At 32.6% G+C, this 24982-nt stretch overlaps 1 protein-coding gene across 1 annotated transcript in view; it reads left to right on the top strand.

Moving 5' to 3' along the window:
* Positions 1-8072: 8072 nt before the first annotated feature.
* Positions 8073-24982, top strand: part of LOC119833532 (paired mesoderm homeobox protein 2B-like) — a 24800-nt gene continuing 7890 nt past the window's right edge. Inside the window, exons 1-2 of the mRNA XM_038357582.1 lie at positions 8073-8301; positions 14737-14933. Coding sequence (XP_038213510.1) covers positions 8073-8301; positions 14737-14933 — 426 coding nt within the window. The remainder of the gene's footprint in view (positions 8302-14736; positions 14934-24982) is intronic.

Here is a 24982-nt window from a genome sequence, read left to right on the forward strand (position 1 = left end):
ATAAGTAAGTTACGTACTTTTGGTAGTATTTCCACTACAGTAAAGGGATGGACGCGGATTCGAAACCCGCCTCTTGATCGATTTTTCAGTTATTTAAAATTTTTCAAATACCTATTTATAAATTGTAATTAATGCTTTAAAAATATAGAATATTACAAAAATTTGTTCATCAAACATTAATAATATTTACAAAAAAAATCACCTCATAGATAGACATAGATATAACACATAAAAATTTTAACTTCAATCACATATACAATGCTCTTCTAGCTATGATGTACTTTACCTATAAAACTCGTACATGTTTCATAAAGATTACAGATATATAAAACCGGAGTCACAGCTGGACCTCTGTATGTGTACCTCCGAGCTACGTGACTGTCTATATTAATTATTGATGTGTATATATTTTGTTTTGAAAGACCTATAATTTGTTACCTTCACCTGTATATTTGTATGCTTATCAAGTACTACAGAATAAATTTAATTCTTTGATCTTAGTTAAAGCTTATATAATGTATAAGTAATAATTTCTTATACAAGCTAAGCTATAACTATTACGTTTTTAGCTCATATAGATAGTTCAGATGTACAAAAATTAAATTCATCTCATGTAGTATTTATTTGGGTATATAGCCGATAAAATATATCTAATTTAACCTTTTATAAACACATATATAAAGCAAGGTTCTAAATACATACATGATGGACATTATATTTTGAAATATCAAATACGTAAAGCGACATCTTTCTGACACAGTACAACTTTCTGTAGATGTCGCTTTATCTTCCATCCAACTAATTTTGACAATATGAAGTGTAAGCCGGTGTACCAACTAGTTTCCACTGTATTGGACAGATGGCGCTCTAAGCATTGGTGTGGATCATAGTGGATAATACCGCGCCGGTTTTCCATATTGGCATACAGCCAACTATAGCTTCAAAAATAGATGAAAATATAAATATCGGTCGTAAATACATATTTTTTAGTCATTATGATCTTTTACAGAAAGCGTTAAACATATTAAAACATTTATAAATATTTTCTTGGTGTCTCCATTTCATGTTTCGTAAACATGTACGGTCAACACTAGGCTGGCTCGAAGAGAGTCAGATTTCTAGAAAATGCCAACAAGTGCCATTTTTTTTTTATTTTTTGTCATATCTAAGGCGAGAAAGACTTTTATTGGTCCGAAAGGTTCCGTTTCATTTTTATACTTACGACTTAGTGATGGAGTGGTTTTCTTGCGCGCAGATGTGGCTAAACAAGGATGAGGATTATGTCGGATATCGTATATTTTTGTGTAAGCCCTTTGTTGTTTTAAATTTATTCCTGCAGATGGCGTTATTACTCATCACCTAATATTTTTGTTTGTTGCCAGAAGTTCTCTATTTGTATTTAAAATCATTTATATTCTTCATGGATTATAATATAAAGTCATCGGTACTCATTACTTTCATTTATATTACTAAAATGTTACACAATTATGCTGCTTTGTGTTTGAATGGATAGATGATGGAAAACAGATCATTATATCTGTATGAAATTTGGCACCTACAGATAGGTAGATAGATAGATAGATCATAATTTGGATCGGCCTATAGGTTACTTTTTACCCGGCTACTATGCAAATAACGCTGAGGGTAACAGATAGATTCCATTTTAAGTGTTACTTAAACTTGGGCAAATGTAAAAATAACATTTCAATAAGAATAATAAACAAACACACATTATGAATAAAAAGTATACATAAAGGAGAAGCTTTCCGATTTGTCTCAGCTTTAAATTTTATTAATACGAGTACACTCACCACCAAGGCTCGGTCTAGGCAATTTAGTTACTATCCAGTCTTGTTATACTCGTGTGTATCTTTATATGATGATCGTTCCTTCAACTCCTCGAGAAGCATATAGGACTTGCATCGTATTTTTCGAACTAAGGCGATCTTGGATTGTTTCCTTAGCTTCTTGCCGAGACCTGCCCGTTTTATACAATTGAGCAACAACTTATCTTTAAATAAGCATATGGTCATATGTGCGTACTCATTATCTACATAAACCCAAAATGTAAATTGTAACAATCAAGGTGACGTTAACTTAAATAATAATAATTATTTTTATAGATAATTAGGTTTCCGCCCGTGGCTTTGCCCGTGCAGTCGCAGGAAGGATAGACCCGGGGTTTTCCTCGCATGTTCCCATTCCCGTGGAATTTCCGGGATAAAAACTTTCATTTCTCCGTCTCCTGCTTCTAAGCTACGTCTGCACAAATTTTCAGCCAAATCGGTTAATCAGTTCTTGAATTATAAATAGTGTAACTAACACTATTTCGTTTATATATCTAGATAATCAGATTTTTTATCTCATTAAGTAATTATTCAGCCGGTTAACACCTTTATAGCAAAATTAAGCCGAAGCGAAGGGATTGGCTACCTACCAGCACAGATAACATAATACTATACTAGTACTACCAGCTAATATGTACTATTTAGCTCTAAAGTTAAATTAATTTTTTTTTTCTATATTTACTTATAGAGTAAAATGAAATGAGATAGAAAGACTGATGATGATATGAAATTTTCATTGGGTTATCTATATCGAGAGAAATAATTTTATCATGTCCATTTGGTATATTTATCCAATTCCGAAAACACACTTCAAAGTTTGATAGGACTACAGCAAACAGATATCTTCAGGGGGCTTCCACAATTTCTGGCGATCGAAAAAGCTAAGCGAGGAACACTCGGGGCGTTGGGGACAAACACACCGTCTCGGGGGAGCCGCTCATTAGTTGTTCAAACACGCCGTCGGCCACTTTGACAAGCAGCGTGTAGGACCTCGGTCCGCTGGAGGTGGCTAGAGACCCTGCTTCCCCTTCACTGATCTTAGGTTGGTTCTAGCTATCGAAATTCCACTTGGCAAATAGACGAGTTTGTTTATTTACTGTTTCTCTACGAAAATTGATAGTGAAATTTTACGTTTTAGTCTGTACTAAAGCATTAATATGATTATATTTAATTGTAATAAAGACGGTAACGTAAAAGTTAATTTAATTATATATACGTTTCATCATTTGATAATATAAATTAAATGAATCGACATTTACTTTACCATAATATTATCATATAAAGGGGTAAAGTTTCCAAAATTTATTTTTATAGAGAGTAATCTTCGGAAGTACCTACTGATGATACACAAGCAGAAAAAGTTACACTATTCAGGAAAATTACCACCGAATTTGATTCGATATTAAGTTTGTTTTCAATTCAGTTACGATTTTGATTCGACCTCGATTTTGAATTCTACTTTGCAACCAATTATTTTTTTATATGCAGACCGAATTGATACTGAAATAAATAAAAATTTTGATCGTGAACAAATTAATCTTGAATCACAACACAATCGTGCGCTGTTTTAGTATTCAATAGTACCTACAACAGAATCGAACTCGATTGAATTAGTACTCCATTCCGTCGGGAGTAAGCCCACTGGAATGACATAGATTATTTTTTTATTCCGGGTCAACATGGGCAAAGACGGGGAAGGGGCGAGTATAATGATGCAACTTTATAAATTTAATATTCCTAATATTGCAATGAGATTTATTTAATTTTATGCAAATTTGTAAGTCAATTGAATTTCATATAATAGTATTTATGCTAGAAAACAGTGCATAATAATATTATTCAGCTCACAAAATGACTCGGAACTTTTACTTTTTTATTAGTATTTTAAAACATATTATTGAGGAAAAGGTACGTTTTAGTACCAATTTTTGCCAATATAAACTAACTGGATATCCAGTAGATCATTCTTATCATAAAAGCACTCTTGACAGATTTGAATAAATTAATCACTGTATAGCGACTTAATAATTATATTATAAAGTAAATACATTAGGAATATTAAAACTTAGAATATGAAAATGACAAAGACGAAGTTAAAAAACCTGCTAGTTGCATATATAGTAGTTGTATATGCAGATATTTAAATGCATTTAGTGAGGAAATATATAAATAGTGAGAAAATATACCTGATATTTTAAAGGATTAAATTGTAAGTATAATCAAAATTTCTTTGACCAATTTGTGTAGATAAATATAGGTACTATGAGCACCCACCATTTGGAACGGAGCCCTTTATTTATTACATTTGTATTTTTTTTTTTCTGAGACTATAAACCGTTACTGACTTTACATTTAATTTTTCATTAGGTGCTTTTTATGACATTGACGAGAATACCATGTTGGCAGGGAGTTGGCAATCATGGCGATGGCGGAACTCATCAATCACTGGCTCAGGTGCTGTGCCATCGCACCCACATCCCGCGATTTTCCCCTCTACCCCCTCCTATTTTTCCACCAGTACGTAGCTTAGGCCATTTTAAGCCGGGGTCAGTTATTGATACAGATAAATCTCAAAATGTTTATTTACTTGTAAACTATGTTGAGTTCCAATGTGTCTGTATTGAAATTTTTTGATGTTCTTTTGCTTGATATAAGCTTTCTGTACATGTGTATAATGAAGCATGACATAGTGTTTTTGATAATACATTATCATATATCAAATCATTATCATTATCATAATATGATTTTTTATTTATGAAATGGCGGGCTTCTGAGGTGGTTAGCCTAAAGCTAAACGGTCTCCACCGCCCATGAAAAGGGCTGCTGCAAATGCGTTTCCCGCTTTTAAGGAGTAAAAGATAAGCAAGGAATTGACAAGAGGAGTTATTGAATGGACTGGGAAGGGTAAGGAAATGGATACGGGCCTCCTGGTACAATTATAAATGTTTTTATTTCATGCCGTAAGAAAGCTCTTATGATGTTTTAATATTTATTTTATTTACACTATATTTGCTAAAGCTTTTTTACATGACAATTCTAAAACGTTAAATTATTTTATCAAAATTTAATTTTAATCAATTGTGTTGTTGCGTTGTTTTCACATCAATTTAATCACCATAAGAAATCATAAGTCGTTTATTCATCCGTTAATTAAAAACAGTGAACGAGTGTGGGGACAGTTGCAGCACAGCATGTGGCTCAAGGGCGCAAATTGAATTAGGCGGGGTAAGACGCACGCATCCCGGCCATAACCACCGCATTATCAGATTAGATCTCTGCTAGAAGATCACTGCAGGATCGAGTGCATTAATTTTCACTATGATCTTTTTTATATAAATACAAGCTGCTCGCCCTAAGCCAGCTCCACCAACGTAGATATTATTTCTTAGCTTTTCGAAAGTTTAGACAACTAAATCCAAGCTGAGACAAATACTGTTATACCTAATTTCTATATCGTTTTTTAAATAGTACCTAACTTTACCTATCATATCCGTTCAATTCGCGCGGTACGTTAGTTATACGGTTTCTTTTCGATAGGTTCTAATAATAAGTCTATCACATAATAACGCGTTATATTATGAGCAGTATGTTGTGTATTGTTGGTGAAAGGAAATTCCTATCGAAATTCGATGTTTCACCACGATAAAAAGCTTATATCGCTCTAGCTTCCTCACTATATCCAGGCACAAATATCATAAGATGATAGCGATGCAACGTAAAAGAACACAAACAAAGAAACACACTTTCGCATTTATAATATAAAAGTAAGGATAGCTACTCGCCCCGCCTAGATTCGGGTATTCTATTTAACACGAAATTTATAAAGATAATACAAACTCATTTATATGTTTGAGTTTGTGTTATCACAAACTGTCAAAAGTTTACGTTTGGTAATATTCAATAATTATAATGATAGTGATTTAATTCTCAACAAAAATACTTCTTGTACCATATATATTTACATATATTGTAAAACGAATGCTATTATGAATTATTTTAAGAAGATGAAATTATTTCCGTAATAGTTGATTAAAGGTAATTTCAGTGTATTGTGGTGAACAAAATTGTAAAATATAAAATCGACCATACCTAATTTAAATAAGTGTCAAGCCAATATTCTCACATATACTTGACTGCGTCGTCGTTTTATTGACAATACCACAAATTATTGCGGACGCTGTTTTGTTTCGAGTAAAGGTGAATGCCCTGAACCTTCTCTCGATAACATAAACTTTACCTGCCAACAGGCAGTAGATTTGACAAATTATACAGTTATATTAGTCATAGCTTAAAATATCTATCTATCTTATCGTTTCGTATCTTCTTACCCAAATAATAACACTAAGCTTACTATTTTCTTTATTAATATTTGTTGTACCCAAATACACAATAAACACCTGTTAGCCATGATATATAAATCGGTTAAATAGCTTTTGAATGAAGGAACTAAATATAACACAATTTCGAATTTGATTTTACATATGACATTGTCTACTATATCACATTATAATTAAAAAATTAGTTTGCAAAAGAGCACCTAACTAGTCAACAAACCGTGGAATGTCGTCATCAAGGAAAGTGAAAAACTACACAGCAGTTGTTTGGATTGCAGGTCGCTAAGTGATCACATATTTTACCGATGTCTTGTTTTCCGCTTTCTCAGGATTTCTGTATGTGTGCAATGTTTATATAAATGTCGCTGTACTTAACTAACAAGATTCTTGAGTTAAGAGTTTGAAACGATTAAATTTTTACAATCCTTGTAGCTTATTAGTATATAAATAGCTAAATTATTAAATTCGTGTAAGGAATAAAGGATAGCTCTCGAGTCACTAAAGATATAATATCATCTAAGATATTTTATAAGTAAAAATAATTTGATTGCAAAAATAGCATAAATATCAAATGAAATTGAAGAACAAAATAAAGGAGTTCTAAAAAAATATATGTTACAACGCTACAACGTTACGACAATATACAGATGATTCAAAAATGTTTAATATCACGAATCTGTCACTGTTTAACATTCTATCCGAAAGCGGCTCGTAAAAAAATTAAAAAAGAGAAATAAAACAAGGGAAGCGGCGTAGTAAAATTAATATAAATAATAAATAAAGTCGCGAACTCGCGGAGCGTGTGGCGAGGTCCCCGGAGGCCTTGTCACTCGCTCTAATATTGCGAATATTATACGCGTCATTTTCTCACGCACCCTTTATCAGTGCTGTTAAATCTGTTTATTTGTACACAAATCATTTTAGTTTCACTTTCTCAAATGATTTATTTTTATTTATTTGTATCTATGGAAATGTATAGGCAATTATAAGTTATAAATTTAAGTACACCTGATATTTTTTGATAAATCAAAAAACACACTACTGTAACTATGTTTAATAATTAATATATATTTGTTTGTTTTTAGAGGTCAAAAAATAATCACTTTAGTAATAACATAAGATCTTCATAAAAGCTCTGTTATACAACCAATGTAGTATGGTTAGAAAGAATAATAATTCACAACATTTTAATTAAACTACTCTAGAAGTAAGCTTTAATTTAGAGACAGAACATATTATGTGAACAAAAAAGATATTCTTAAAATTTTTAAGAACATTTTTAACAACACAATGTTTATTTTTAATAGTCACCAACAAAGTTGAAGTTAATCTAAGTTCGTTTGAATAAAAAGTTATCGTTGCAAATCGAGTGCAAGAATAGATAATCTCAATTAAAGATCAACAGCCATTAATTAGCAACGTACCTGGATCGTTAATTACAACTTTTTTATTTTCCTCAATGACAAAGGAACTGTCGGCGAAAAGAAAAGTAGACAAGTGTCGTGACACGCACCCCCTGGCGGTGGGGTGGGGAGGGCCGGCGACCAATCGGGCGGCGGTGGCGAGCCGACAACCCCGGCCATTGGCCTGTCTAGGGGTGCAGCCCCGCCCCCTCCTCGAGGCTCGCCCTTATTGAATTAGGCTTATCATTCGATTTCGAGTGGGGCGAGCGCGCGGTCCTCCACGCTGGCAAAAACTATCCTCGAGATCCGATACCATCTGTAATCGACATAATTCGATATACTCGCTGCTCATCCAATTATGCGATTGTGAGCCCTCGCGGCTTCCTACAAGAGTCGCACGCGCCCCGCGCGGCGCGCTGCATCTTCAGCGCTGAGATTATTTTAATTGTCACTTATTAGATGTTAGATTGTGTCTTATAACTCTGAAAATGGAGTACGGGTATCTGAGCGGTGCTGGCAGTGGATTCGAGGGTGGATGTCTCGGTTCAAGTGGCGGTGAGCTGTCTTGGGGCGAGCTGGCGTCCTGCGGGCAGATGTCCCAGGCTGCTTACCGATACCAGGGTATGCGCTACCAGCCGCCGCCGCCACAATGTGCTCGACCACAAGACGCGGCTATGAGAAATCATCACATCTTCCCACCAGCTATGAATTTACAACGTAAGTAATAATATGGATATGTATGTAGTTTAATATTAATTTTTTATTGCAAATCTTGATCAGGCAGTAAAAATAAGCTATTTCGCAGAGTGCAATCAGTAAGTATTGTAGTTCAATTGCTTAGTTCTTTAGCTACGACGTCTACGAGACAATACGTAGCGCGTAGCAAGGTTGTTACGGCTTCTATTTTTTGTGTTCATTTATTTATTTTCACCGGATTAAAATGCAATTGCAATTACATTTAATTTGGTTCGCCATAGTTGCAACTAGGTTTCATAGTTTTTTGTATAAAAATGTATTTTTTTTTTTCCTGTTACAAATATATAAATACAGTAAAACAATATATGGACTGTTATTATTTGGGTATTCAAATGAATGAGAAAAAAAACAATTTTTGGCATTGTTATATATAGTAGTATGAAATTAATAAATATAAATAAAATAAAGTTTAGTTAAATATGTTGTTCCTTTTTTTTAGTAACTCAAACTACGAATATTTAACGTTATGAAATATATTTACAAGAAGAAGAAATAAATAATATATCTGTATCTTTTATAAAAACATAATATATTCTGTTGTTTGTCTTAATTATTATCAATATTCTATTTATGTCTAATACAATTATTATTAAAATTTCAGTTTAGTTTACATTATAGAAGAAGAAATATTTATTATTATTTATTATTAAAATAACTATTGATTCCTGTGATTAGTATGGAATAGACGAGTGTTTATGGAATTTACATTTTCTTAGGTATTGATACAATAAAAATAACTAACTCTTTATGTTTAAAGTTATGGCCTTGAGATATTATTGTAATATTATTTCATATATGAGGCTACAAATTAATCACAAAAGCGTTTGTATTTTGTAACAGGAAATACAGCGGTTGTGTTTTTTTAAATTTAACTATTAAAATGCTAGTTAAGTTATTATTACATCTAAGTTTTACCCTTTAAAGTTAAAAAATTCTCTGGTACTTAGATACAGAATTTTAATTAATTTAGTCACCTTTTTAATATAACAATGATCATAATGACTATGTTATACAAGAGTAGAAAATAATTTTATTTCCTGGTACATACATGTACAATATCGGGGCTTTAAAATTAAACTAGAAATATTTCTTTACGTGCTTCCACTGGGTAAGCCAAAGCGGTTTGTATTTTTTTGTTAGAAAGTATAGAATAGTACGAATATTATAAAGATATTTATTAAGTTCAAGTTATTACTAACCTTATTAACCTTATTTTTTATAACATGAATAAAATGTATAGTAGAAAGGTTTTAAGAATAATTAATAATTAATAGTAATCAAGCGCAGCCCTATTAACAGATAAAAAAATGTATGTTTTATCTGTTTGTTCGCGGTGTACTCCTAAAGTACCCAACCGGTTTTAATCAAATTTGCAAAGCATGTGCAGTTTGATCCAACTTAAAAGGTAGGATAGTTTATATTATTTTAATTACGATAAATGCTTACCAGGGCTAAGCCGGGGCGTACAGTTAGGATACTATAAATTGACTTAAATTAATTGTATCACAGTACAAGTCAAAGACAACAATTTTGTTCAATTATTGCTGAAAAAGAAAAATAACATAATGTAAATGATAAGGCAAATATGAATAATAATTGTGGATATTTGTTTGTTACAAAAATATACCCAAAATTTAAGACTCTTTTTATTAAAAAGTCGCTAAAGTGCTTTCTATAAGCGCTTCTATACCATCATTCTCTTTCTTTCTTATCTAAAACACAATAAAATCTATTTCAACAATACTCTCTTTGGCAATTCACAGTGAAATAATAAAAAATGATTTATCTTCTAACCCAGATTTAAATTTAAGATGTCAATTTACTGAAGCACTGCATAGAATTATTATCAAACAATTTAGTTACATATTTCCTATATTTTTTTCTCTCCTTCTGATAACCGTTTTATATTAACAATGGTTAGTGTATTTTCTGTTTGTCTATTTGCATGTATGTCAATCACTTACAAACTAAGGGGCAGATTTTGACAAAATTGTATATCGTGATAAACTCAACATACAGGCTACACTAGTAGAAAAAAAATTAGGCGATGGCTATCCATACATGTAACCCGGAGACAGAAGAATACACATTTGCAATGAAATGAGGTATCATTGAATAACTCTTACTAATTAAAAAGAGATTTCTATTTCTATTTCGTAGTTTTTTTTAGATTCAATGAATATTTAACGATATAAGATTTTATAATACTATCCAAGAAATACAAAAAATTTGTAGCACGAGCAGAGACGTAGGCAGAAAGCTAGTTTAGCATAGCATATATTGAAAAGAATTAATTAGTTTTGTAAGAAGTATAAATTGTCACCTGTTTATATATAAAACATTATCATAGAATTAATTAACAAATAAACAAGTAATATAAAGGCAAAATAACAGTGAAAAGTCTCTGACCGGGGCTTTTATGTTTTAATAATTTTCACCAACCATGAAGACTTTGCATCTTACAACCTTATCACCTTATTAAAGTTATGTGCACAATTTATTTAAGCTATGGTTTAACAAATATAACTTATTCAAATTACAAGATTACTCGGTTGTAACTAGCATTTACGGAGTTTGAGCTTATATAATATTCGTAATGGTTAAGTATTGTAAATATATAAATAAGGCAATTATGATAAATACATCTTAAAAACAATGTATTCTATACATTTTAGTGTAGTTGTACAATATTACAGTTTCTATGCATGTTTGTATGTGTAAATGAACAGTAATAAAGTATGCGTCGAAGACATAATGTTAATATTAATCTGCACGTAGTGAACATTTCTAATTAATCCTAATTATATTAAGAAAACAAAATCCAACTTTGCTAAACTGAATTTGTTGTAAAGTAAAATCGTTTTAATTTCGCGAACGAGTATGGAAGCGAAAGGTTGCGGCGACTGTAACAAAGAGTAGTTGCTTTGGGCGGGGCGGAGGGCAGCGGGGCGCCAAGATCTTGCCGCGTGAGCGATTGCGCCCCTAATTGGCAGCGGCGTCCGCGAGAATCTTAAGGGGAGGACACCGAAGTACTAGAGAGTTTTCTCTGGGCTAAAATCTTATATGGAAGTCAAAACTAAATACCATAATATACATAGAAACATGAAACATTACCAAAAGTTTTTAGAACTTCGAGTTCAATTTTGATATTTTCTTATTTGGTTGAGTTAAAGCTCAATGTTCGTTAATTTTCGCCTCTTGTAGGTCTCTCCTTAAGTCCCAAACCCACGAAACACAATAATTCACCTCAGGCGTCCATGTAATCTTGAGTAAGCCCGGATTATTCCCGTTAATCATACAGAAATTAATTATAACTTGGCGTATTAATTGTCGTACGTTAATAAGGTTTGGTAAGTATTTTGTTGTAAATTGTAATTGATTTTAGAAAATGAAGGGAAACTAACATAAAACACTGCATGTATGTAGCTACTATATATTCAATTAGTATAATAAATAAGGTTTTTATATGCATTTAAATTTTTATTGATAAATTTAATTTTAATTCATATTAACAAGTGCACATAATGTTCCACTTTAAGACTTAACACACATTTTGTTTAATTCGTTTAGATATAGGGAAACATAATCTGCATTAAAAATGCTAAAAAGCAATTCGGATTCAATGTTACATAGGCAGTAGATATTTATTCAATTTGATTTGATGTAAAGGGAAAACCGCGTATCCCGGCATCCATCCTAAACCAATATCGCAATTTCTATTCTCATGTCGCCTTCGCCTTTGCATGCAAGTGGACGGGTTAATTCGATTTGGTGCCAGGACCGAGAGCAATATTTTATCGCATCATGTGATCTATTCTGTCCCAGCAAAGTATACTATAGTTGAGTGGGCCATAAAAAAGGCAATATCTTACAGTTGAACTGCGTCGTACGTAAGCCGCGATCGTAACTTCTACAATGTTATGTTATTCTAGAGATTCTACACGGAACGGAAACTTTTACAAATGTATTTGTGGTTCTCAAGTAAAAACAAATGACCCTTACTTTTACTTGTCCGTTTTGTATATGATATGACAAAGATTTAAGTGATGAAAATGTTATCAATTTATTAGATACATTGCAATATAAAAACAGTTAAATGTTATTCTTTATATTTATGAGCGCCAAACGCCAACACACTTTACTTCGTCTTCGAAAATATAAATTTTATAGCTACCATTACGTAAATTTACCCACATGTTTATTTGCAAATATAAAATAAATTGCTTTCGTGCATTACTTTTAGAACTGTTTTATGGTCTTTATGCATCACAAAATTTTCCATTGATTGACACATGTAGTAATATGTGGTAATATTGAAGTGATAGGGTTAAGCAAACAATAAGAGATACATGGAAATATAATTTTGGAATACGTCTATGTTTCACGTCCATTAATCTGTAGTAACCCTTCCCGCGGCTTGCGCGCAATATGCCGCGATGACGCGTCGACGTAGGTTGCATTATGAATGTCTACAAACTTTCTGGATGACGCGAGAAAAATGATGCCAAGCCTTTCAGATAAATTGAGATAAAACAACTCCGATTTTGATAGAATATAGTGGACTATATTTAAGTGTAACCCTTTCTTCTACTGTCAACAGCACTACGCATGAATTTCGATTGTTTATTTTTCTTTAATATTCCAAATATACTACATAATATTAGACTTTCTCCGTTACTCCACAGGCAGTTTCATCTCTCTGTAATTAGTTAAGGCTGTTGTTGGTTCGTGAGGAGGTGCTTAGGGGGTCGAATAAGTCACGGATCATATCACCTGGGAATTAATCGCTCTCTGACGATTAATTAGCGCCACGTGCTCCCTTGTATCATGAGGAACGTTAGGAATACGTAGTTGCAAGCATTAGGATTATACATAGAGCATGTACATTGTACATAAAGAAGATCAAATACTAATCTTGTAGAATATATTTTAGATAAGGAATATGAATAGTAACTAATCTTATTAATAACAAATAAAATCATAAGTTTGTTATTAATTAAAACGTCATGAATGATGTAGGTATCTCCTTAAGTTCTAGTGTAGAAGCAATATACATAATAATAAGTATGTAATATGAAAATATTAGCAGTAGCAATAACAATGAGCGAGCCCTTCTGACCTACGAACTGGAAACTCAAATTAAAGATCATAAGAATGGAACATCTTGCGAAGATCCTCTTCATTAGGTTCCGCAAATTGCGAGCGGGCGGGGAGCAGAGACATAGCGCTGTTTTCCCTCCCTCCCCTGCACCCTCTATTAATAATGCAAATGAGACCGCAGCTCGGCCAAGAAGCGAGTCTCGATTAATTCCGGTTCATTTGAGGTAATTGTCGCTGTGCGCGTGCGGTCTGCGGTCTTCCGTTGCCCGCCGCATGTCCGCGTCTCTTATGTCTAAAACGCGCCCATTATGCTTTGTACAACTCGCTAATATATAATAACTTATTAACTATAATTCCGGTGAGGGTCGTACCGAAAGTGACTTAATTATGATCTTGTATTGTAATTTTTGGTCAACGCACAAAAACAACATTTAAGGCATGAGTATGAAAAATATTGCCAGTAGGATATGTCTTGAAATGCAAATCGTGTCAATTGAACAACATAATATTTCAGAGAATTTTATCCCGTTAGATAATTATGTGCAGTTTTTCTTTAGTCGTAGCACGCTAGCGTAGCGTCGGCTACGAGTTACGATCAATACGGATGCCACGCGACATCCCTACCTTAGAGTTTTTCTCCTGAACTCAACATAATATAACCTTTGTTACTACAAATTCGGGCCAATAAATCTCTATGAACACTTAATCCGACCGATTTTAGACGAAAATGTTAGCCATTCGCGAAATTTTGATATAGGTAAATTATGGCAAGGGTATTTATGAATTTGAACGAGGACAAAATATACTATCTACTTATGTATGCTATTGTTCAATTCATTAATATCAACATAAGTTCTGTAAGAAATTATTACAGTCTATTTGCTGTTGTATATATTATATAAGGAATTTTTATTTATTATAAAAACAGATATTAAAATTACTAGTACGAAAAGTAAAAAGAAACAATACTAAATTTACAATTTTGAATGCAAATTAAACAGCAAACCTACTGTAACCTAAATATAGGTAGGTATAAATACAAGGGTATATTGCTGATTTTGTAGATACCTACATTGGGCGAGGGCGCACTCTCGGAGGGGAGACAAAATGGCCGCTATAATACATCCTGCAGCTTTTCTTTCATTTTCATTTAAAATTCTCGCGCCATTTTACATTTAACTATTTGACGTAAATTTATCCGTAATCTAAGTAAGTTTCATTGCGTATAAAACTAAAAGAAAGATTTTTCATTACATTTTTACATTACCTATGTCTTAACTTGTTTTTTGTCAACAGCTGGTTTACCGTACAAAGTATATGGCGGCCACGAGGGATCCTTAACTGAGAAAAGGAAACAGCGTCGAATCAGAACAACGTTTACTTCAGCGCAGTTAAAAGAACTAGAGAGAGCATTCCAAGAAACACACTATCCAGACATCTACACAAGAGAGGAGATTGCGATGAAAATAGACTTAACAGAAGCCAGAGTACAGGTAAGAATTTTGTATATTTATGTTTGTAAATGCCAATTTTTGGGTAATAAAAGATCAACAGCGTTGTTCTAGTAACTGTGATAGAGAATGTAAATTCACTTAGTGGCTTCAATTATTGAACACATTGTAGAATAATACGTTTTAATAAAAAAAATAAGTGACAATTTCAAACTTGAAACATTCAAATGTTAAAAAAAAACACTGAACAATGAATTTACATAATACACCTTAAAACAATATATGCAATAGAATATTGTTAAATTTAGCTCGTTAAATAATTTATTATACTAAAATCTTCATTTGTTTTCTATTCATTTTTGTACTGCGTCCTAAACCAGTCTCTTCATAGCTTTGCAAAAAGTTAAAATATGCCCATAATAATCAAACCACTTAGGATATATTCACGATGAGCAATAAAAAAATATTGCTTTTCCGTCCGTCACTGCATTTCCACAGTCCAATTAGTGTCCGGTAATTCGGCCGCGGCTGACGGGAACGGTGGAAAAAAAACGTAGCAGACATTCCGCGGCATTAGTTAATTTCATAATAGGCGCTCATTTTTATTTAAGGCGGTTCGACTGCGACGTGTGCTCCCTTTGAATATTTAAACAGATCCGGGTTACTCGCGCGTCGTCCTGTACAACTGATCACATGGCTTTAGCTTGTGACTTGCCGTCCTAATCTTATATTTCTTTTGACGATGCCGACCGAAACTATTGCTGCACTTACATAAATAAATGTTTGCGAAACATAAGTTATTATTTATACCTTTTGTAAATTTTCCTACAACTGAATTTTTTATGTAGCAATTAGACGAACGAACGGCTATAATACCATGGATGATAATCTCTGTAACGAACTGCCATATATTCAATATTCAGAAGCCCACGTAAAGCAAAGTAAACAAAAGTACCGCAAACACATAATACATAATGGAAAAACAATCGTAAAGCAATATACACGCTCCAACCGCACCCCCGTACAATGTTGCTAGCAACAAGCGCTCATTACGTTAAAAAGTGTATCGGAATGGTCGGGAGTTGCCATAAATATTGTGAGCGGTCGCGTAACTCAAGCGAGCGCGACTCCTGATAATTAAAACTCGCCTGCAAAATACGAATTCACATATTACAATTAAAATTGGGATGCGACCCGCGGTAAATACAGTATTCATTGTAGTGGACGAGGGAAATATATTCGTAATAAAATAATTTTTATTTATTCGACAACCGTGAGCTGATTGTTGTTTGTGATTTTGTTTTTGGTGAAGTTTCAGTGAAAATTATAATTTGTTGAAATTAAACAATCGGTCAGTTCTATTTGGGTCTATCAATGCATGAGCAATTCTGAAATTAACATAAACTTGCCAGTGGTTATTCAATTGAATAAATAATAATAATATATCTTTATAACATGATATCTAAAAAAAGTCAGTACAAATTATTATACTTAGTAAGAATGATCTCTGATATATAGAAACAAGGCCGTAAGTAGATAATAAAAACAAGGCCACCTGCGAATGCAGAGCAAAAGGAATCACTTGAAAAATGACCAGATGGTATATAATACACGAGGTGTTTTTTCCGTGCCCACGTTGTCATAGGGACATGGCAATTTAATCCATCACGATACGGTTCCGTCCGAGTCGATAAATATCTATGTGATTACAAATGTTTTGGTTTCGCAGTTGCAGGTTAGAGTGTTTGGTAGTCTCTATTACAATGTACTTGTAAAAACTAATATTATTTATTAACTTACTCATTAACTAGAATGGTAAACTATAGCATTGTGCATATAAAAAGCTACACATGCAAAATTTGTATGTAATCCATATTAATGTTATATATGTGTTGATTACGACAATAATTGTTATCAAATGTACATAATTCTATATATTTATTTGTATAATTATTTGTTCGAGATTTAACTTTAAATAAAAATGGATCAGCTAATAAGTATAATTTCATTTAATCCATGAAATTTAAACGATCAAACAAAAATATCTTGTTGCAAGATGCGATTTCTCGTCCAATAATCTCACTTGATATATAGGGGTTTATCCCAATAGTGTAAGTGCGGTGGTCATCTACAATATGACACTTGACGGCGGCCTCTATGCCCAAGCTATGCAATAAAGATTGACACACCCACCGGCGGGAATGCCAGCAAAATGTCAATCCAGCTCTACGTCTTAGATCTTACGCCAGGAACCCTGGGGACCACACGGCTGCTTGGAATAACGATGCACCTTTTGCAATATTGGATTTGGTTTGCCTCTTTGTTTTGTTATATTTTCATTGAATCTTATCTCATTTAGATTAAATAATTAGTTGAAGTACAACAAGTATTCTTCTTCCACGCAAACTCATCTATCCAATCAAGTAGAATAATTGCTATAGAGTTTTCATTAGATAATGGAAGAGTTCTTTCGTTGCTCTCGTATTTGTTGATAAAATGTCGTACATTTTAATTTGGAACTGTTATAATGTTTTCATAATAATATTTATGAATATATTGTAAAAAATAGGAATTGCAGTAAGCACATTCACATGACTTTTGGGTCGTTAATAATTAAAACGAATTAGCTACGTATCTTAGTGATTACTCTCATTAATTTTAATTCGTTGTTAAATGTCTGTTGTTCCTGAGTCTGTGTTCCCCGACGAGTACAATCTGGAGGTCTTCAAGAGAAGAGTGAACAGGTATCTTCTAGGGAAGCGCGCTCTATCTCAGACCACATCTCAGTTTACCATCATTCGAGATCGTAGTCAAGCGCTTCCCTATGATGAATAAAAAAAAAATAAAATAAAAAATAAAAACACGACATTTATATCATTACATCAAACAGCTTTGATGTATTTGTACATAGGCACATGGTGACATTTGACAATGATTCCCTTAGCCCTCAGCCCACGCAGGTGGCGTGCGCGCGTGCCAGCCACGCGGCCTCGAGAGCTACCCGCGTGCGATTCGATGCACTTGCCACAAATTGTTTGTTATAACTTGCTTTAATGGGGTATGAAATTTTATTAATGCAATGCATTGTTTGCGATATAAACTCACTAGATAAGCGGGACCTTCATATATGCTTTGTTAAAAGATTTGTAAAATGTTGCATATGTGTTAGTGTATTTACTTATGTTTATTTTGATTTTCTTATTTTTTTCAGCGTTGGAAAGTGATAAACAAATCTAAATCTACTTATCATCATTCTTTTAACTACATATTCATATATACATATTTTATAATTTAACTCATGATTTACATTATTGGAAAGAAAATATACAAGATATATTTGCATACGGTGATTTTCAGGAAAATTAATTCAAAATTCGCAGTATATAGTTGTTGTATGTCATAAATACGTACAACAAATTTCCCTAATTATTACACGAAGACTGTGCCAAGTTCTACCAAATAATTTGTGGTTTTATTTGAATGTTTGCAAGCGTAATGACCTCTAAATGAAACTAGGGCCCGTAGTTAATAGCGTTGATTGCGGTTCGCGGCAGGCTTAGTAATCACTTAACGTTGGCTTGACGTTTTCATCCTATATGAGATATTGTGTACATAAAATTTTCGGTGTTACAAATTAAAATAAGACCTAGTAACATTGTGATGTGTATGCTTTATGTTAAACAGTCACATTATAATGGATACCATTACTTGTTCAAAACGAAATAAACGATAAATATAGAATAGCTTTCAGTTGTGGAATAAGTTTCTAAAAAAAAAATTGAGATATTATTTTATAAATCATTCTGATATCATTATTTACTTATGCATCGCTATTGTCGTGCAAAAATAGATCACATTGGTGAAAACGTACGTACGTTCTAATAGTTTTGTCTTACCAATAATAATTTTTACGTATTTATTTAGCTAGCGACTATCGTGGAATATAATGTAACGAGGATTTCAAAGCATGGATCTGAATGCGTTAATCCAGATGAAGGGCGTGACATTTGATACGGTAGCTGAGTATATTATCGTACCATCGTGGGAAGCTGCGATGGTACGCACGATTACGTCCTAGCCCGTGACCTGTGTCTCCCACGGGATGTGTGCGATCCTACATGACGTCTGTTGCAATATTCTGTTTATTCCACTCTCACTGACTTTTTGGTTTAGAACTAAATAGTTAATATCAGTTCAAGAAATATTTTAGGTAATTATATCTTATTCTAGAATCATCTATTATCGTTTACGCACAAAACAGAATTTAGAATTGGAAGGATTTTTTTACAATAACAGTAGTAATAAATATCTTACGTATATGCACCTTATATTTGTTTCTATCATATATTAAATATCGATAAACAATCATCTTGTTCAAAATAAAGAGCAGAGAGCACTTAAAATTATTAAAATGGAAATAGAGGGCTTCCTAATGCGTAGACGATACGAGGTGTCATTTCGCACTTTCCAATGCATTTATCATTAACTTATTATCTTAATACGATTCTAGCCCCCAAAAGTTATTACCGTCATCATTTTACAGTTTGACTGAATATTCAGAGAAAGTAAAGTAAATGCTGATACTGCACAGATATTGTTCTTTTTTTCATATTGAAATTATTTAAGAATGTTTACTATTATTATTGTATAAAAATATGAAAGTTTCCGCCGTATTATGCATAGTTCTAACACATACCTTGCTGCCTTACAAAAGATGCATTTAACACAGTCTAAAAATTAAGACATCATATACAGAAATGGCGATTTGTCGCAAACTTAAAGAGTATTAAAAATTAGGGAAACCTTTATTGGTATACAAGCACGACATTACCGGCAATAAAAAAATACTATAGTAGACATTACTGAAGTTTTTGTATCTTTGTCATATTGTATTGATATGTTTACTAGGTTATCGGTGTCAGAATAAGTAATTGTTTGTAATTTATTTGGTTTAAGTAGAAGTAATTAAAATTTATTGCAAAACAGTACAAAATACAATATACACTAACAGATCACAAAGTCATTATCTTAGTATTTGTTTGTATCAAGTTTATTTCAGTTAAACATGCTATAAACATGCACCCACAATAAAGTTCTATTTTTACTCGTGAGAAAATCTTTGATACAGTTATCATTATTTCAATGAGGGACATCAGACATGTTACATTCCCACAATTATTTTTCATTTAGCTCGCGATTTGCGCAGTCCCTGGAGACGCCATGGGATCAAGTGCATCCCTTATAAAATAAAACTACAATTTCAATGTGACAAAATTGTTATACGCCATGGAATTACTTTCAGAGTATCAAGGGAGTGCTAGTTATATTTATTCGTTACTTTCACACGTTATGAAAATCATTTATCGCTTGTGATCATTATAAAATATTCGAAGTAGGTATATTTTTATTATCGTGATTAAATAGTTTGAGATGTTCAAGAAAGTATTTGTAAAGTCGTGAATTAATTAAGTTGATATTGGTGATTTGTGTATGATTATGTATTCAAGTATAGGGTTGCTAATTTGATAAAGATGCTTTTGATTATTGTTTTCTGTTTACACTGATCAAAAAATATTCTACTTGGTTCATCCTTAGCTAGGACAGCATAATGTACATGTCTTATAGACTAAGTTATGTAAAAGATAAAATAACGATGTCACATAATTTTCTCAAATGGATAGGAGGGGAACATAGGCGAAATGTCAAAAACTATCGTGTGATATGAATATATGGCTATCATGGCCGAATTGTTTTGCGAATCCGAATCTTTAGGAGCCGGAAGGGTAAGTTTCCGTATTGAAATATTCTTAATCAAAGTACTTAATAGATTTACTTTAAAATCTAATGGAAAATATCATATCCTTGACTATTATTATATATTAATAATAAAAGACATATTAACATCGTGTCGTAACGTAACTTCAAATCAGATTTATTACAAAAAATCGTCATTTAAAGTGATTCTGGCCCCTTCGTAACGATGGCTTCTGGTTCACAAACCATTTAGTGCGAGGGACAAGTGCCGATATTGTCTGCGCATTAACAATACATTATTTCATTTTTCTTCCCCACGTAGTACATTAATCAACCAGTTCTCGAATCATTTAACGCTCACTCCGTTCATATAATAAACTGAGAGTCTATCAAAATATGAGATATCCATCTGTTAGTTAAAGTTTAAGTACCTTCAAATAGATGAATTATGTTTTGAACGCCGTAAATGATTGTACTGAAAAAACATTATCGTATTTAAATTCTTTTTTATAACTGTTTATCCCGTGCTTCAAGGCAAGTTTATATAAAAAAATAATTAAATAGTAAAATTAACAATATTTGTCTAACAGCAAATTAAGAATTAAAAATGTAGGTGACAAAAATAGCTACATAAATATGTAGATAAAATGATTACATAGTCTACTAATATAATATATTTAGAAAAACGATTTTTAATATCTATAAAGCTAGTATATTTCATCTAGCAACAAATTGTGACCTTAATTTTAAGTGCAACGAGAAATTAGTACAACAAGGGTGAATTCAATGATTGTAGGTAACATCTGCCGATCTGTATCGCTTATTTGCCGTGTCACGTGCCGTTAGATCAACTGATTAGCGTATTGTCTAGGAAGCGTGCACGCATGCTCACGGTGATCTGTCAATTTGATTCGAATCTGTGCTATTTTTAATTTAAATGTCGAACGTGGAAGTGTTGGGTAAATCAGCGAATGATTTATTGTATTCGAAATTGTTGTACGTTTAAAATTATTATATACAGCTTTATTTGGATTATATTTATCAGCTCTTTGTTATTATTATTTTCAATTTATAAATGAAATTATCATATACTCACAGGAGATACCTGTTCAATTAAAAATATTGCAGTCTTCTATAAAGTTAGTAGAGGTGTAGAAAACTTATTCCCTATGAGGTAGGATAGAATAATATATTCTGTAATCTGTTAATCTGAGTTATAGTATATATAGTATAGTAGTAAACAAAAGTAATTTAAATAACACACACTGCACACACCAAGTATCACTTACATATTTAAAGAAATTATATTCGAAATAGTAAAGAAGTAAACTTGATAAAATTAAATCAAAGCACTGATGGGATTATGTTGTTTCATGTCAGGCGTAAAAAAATATTGGTGATAATACAAGTGATAGTGCACATTTGAGTAACATCAATAAAAATGTTTATGAAAGGACCGGTCCACCGATACAGTGCTGTAGGTAATGGAGCGTGTTTCACGAGGGTCGCATCTGTCGCTGAACTCACACTGGCCAACTATTTGCAGCCCAGAATATGGGACCATTAAAAATTCATTGACTTGTTACAAAAAAGGAGCTGCGTCACGCGTTCGATGGAATTATATGTAATAGTGCTTTTTATCCTGAATTATCTTTTGTAGGGTTAGAGTAACACTGAAGCTGGTCTGCATCAATTAAATTAATAATTATATGAGATCAATCTTCCGTCTTGTTAAAAAATGTTTTGCATAATTAGAAATAAAAGAAGAAATTAATTTAAGATAAGAACACAATATTTTTTTATATAAGATTAAAAGTATAATACTGGCATATATGTTAGTTATTCTTTGTTAATATTAATTTGATATTTATAACGTCCATACTCACTCATGGTATTATTAACTAATGAAATAAAAAGTGAGAGGCTACTTTAATGATGTAGTAGTAGCTTGTAAGAACGTGACGCCTGTTGTGATTTTTTTTATTTAATACACTGTACTTATTAATCGTACAAACCTGTACACTAAATACTGTTGAATTGCGTCGACATACGGACTAAGTAAACTACGTATTCATCTCTTTATTATGATGTGTTAATCTTGGATTATAAGCAAATGTTAACACATGTTACCGGTTAGTAAAAAAAACTTTCCATCCTTAAATGACTTAACAAGTTATATTTGCGCAAGCTAAAATAGCTTTTATTTCGATAGAGATAAAGATTATTTTGGCAGTCAAAATTATGATGTTAGAGTTGGATGGATTATTGAGGGTAGCTAATATTATTCCGGGGCGTTCGATGTTGCCTTTTCATCCGCTAAGTATAAACAGGAGGGTGTGTTTGGTGTTTGATCGCTCGGCCGCTCTGCTGACGACTGATTAACTTTTTGCTATCTTTTATTGGATAAATAGTTTATTAAATTGTAGTTTAATATAGGTTTATAATCGGCATTATATTTAATTATCAAATTTTACTTTACATACTTAAATATAATTGTAAAAATTACATTTTAGTCATTTTAAGCATACCTGATCTCTCAATTGTTTGAACAATATTTAGTTTAAGTATAAAATAAGCAACAAGAGAATACAATTAAAGGCTATTCCGTAGATATATTATTAAACGTTTTTAGACATATTAAATTAATTGAAATGCGAAAACGAATATGTTGTTCCTTAAACCGCACAGAAATTATACATTACTAGAGTTTAATCTAGAGAATTCTACAGAAACAGATGAAAGGCGTTGGTTCAGGGCGGAGTGCGGAGAGCCCCAGGCGAGTCTATGCCGGCTTTAGCCAATATTTGCGCGCCCGGTCCCGGCTAATGAATACAATTAGATCATTCCGCGCGGCCTCTCGTTTTTCATACGCCTCGATGGTTACAACGTGTCAAATAAAGACGCTCGACCCGACCTCTCTATGTACAGATAGACTGTGCAAACATTTTCACAGTTGCGGTTTTGTAACTAAACGTAACCTTGTTATGTATTTAAAATTCGATTAAAGTAGGAATATTTATGGTAATAGCAGTTATAGCATATTTTTAAATTAATTTGAATCACGTTGTTGCATGGAAATGCTAGTAAAATGTAAGTATGCATTATTTTACGTGTTGTTATATAACTGTGTCTTCATTTAATAAAAATAAGCTAATATATTTTGAAATTGCTTTGTAAGCATAAGTATACATTGAATAAAACACACGGAGGAAATAGCGTTATGCTCATATTTCGGGTATTTCTGTAGCATCTGAAACATTTATGATATTCAGATAAAGCGGTACGTTCAACTGTTAACAGACTTGAGTTTCGGAGAGGACTGGTGAGGTTTGGCAGCAAGGTTCCGTTGAATATATTAGCCGCTGTTTACAGTTCGCCCGTCACAGCGCACATGGCGATGCGAAACTCTGTTTATTTTAATACTAAACCGTTGTTCGCCGTTGTTTGCACAAACTACCCTCGCGGTTTGTGTTAGGTGTCCACGGTTGAACTGTCAACACACGTTGTTTCTCTGACAATACATTTTGTTTGCGAGAAATAATGTCGTATACAAGTACTAAGTATACTTCATCAGTGGGTTTGATTCAAAATTAAATGAAATGCTACTGAAAATGGTTACCGTGTAAAAGCATTTTCAATGAAATCGATTTTAATAGTATTAGACAAATACTTTTTATACTTACAAAAAACGCGCGGTGTGTGAAAATTTCTATGCATTTATACGTGAATATATATAGGTATTGTAAATTTCTCTTTTTCAATCTGTTCAAAATTTAACAAAAAAAAAATAGATCAATTATCTAATTTTTAAACGTTTTTTTTTATTTGTTTATTGGCTATCTCTAGGTACTATGCAATAACATTCTAAACGAATATAACTCATAGCTTATCAATTTCAACTCAGTAATTATGATACAATCGCTTATCAGCATCGCATCTGGCACAGATCGGAGGCTGCATCTGAGCGTGTGCATCTCTTGTTTAATTACATTTCGTTGGCCCGCACCGCCCCCGCCCTATTTGGTTCATTTGCAAAGTGCATTTCGATGCCCAGCCGATTGTTCTGACCCCGAGCTTAATTGCCCATTGCCATTATTTATTATTGGAATTTGCTGGTAAATAGTTTGTATTAAAGGACATTTGATTGAGATAGTATGTGCAGTTTATCTTGTTTGTATTGGTTAGCATTATTAATTAACTATACTTTAGTGAATCTGTTATATATAAATAGCTAAGTTATATTGAACAATCATAATATTTCGTATTTTTAATGTCTATGTTGTTTGATAAAATAATTGGAAATAATACCAGCAAATTGTAACGTAATATTTACATTA

This window comes from Zerene cesonia, chromosome 17 (genome assembly GCF_012273895.1).
Source record: "Zerene cesonia ecotype Mississippi chromosome 17, Zerene_cesonia_1.1, whole genome shotgun sequence".
Taxonomy (NCBI): domain Eukaryota; kingdom Metazoa; phylum Arthropoda; class Insecta; order Lepidoptera; family Pieridae; genus Zerene; species Zerene cesonia.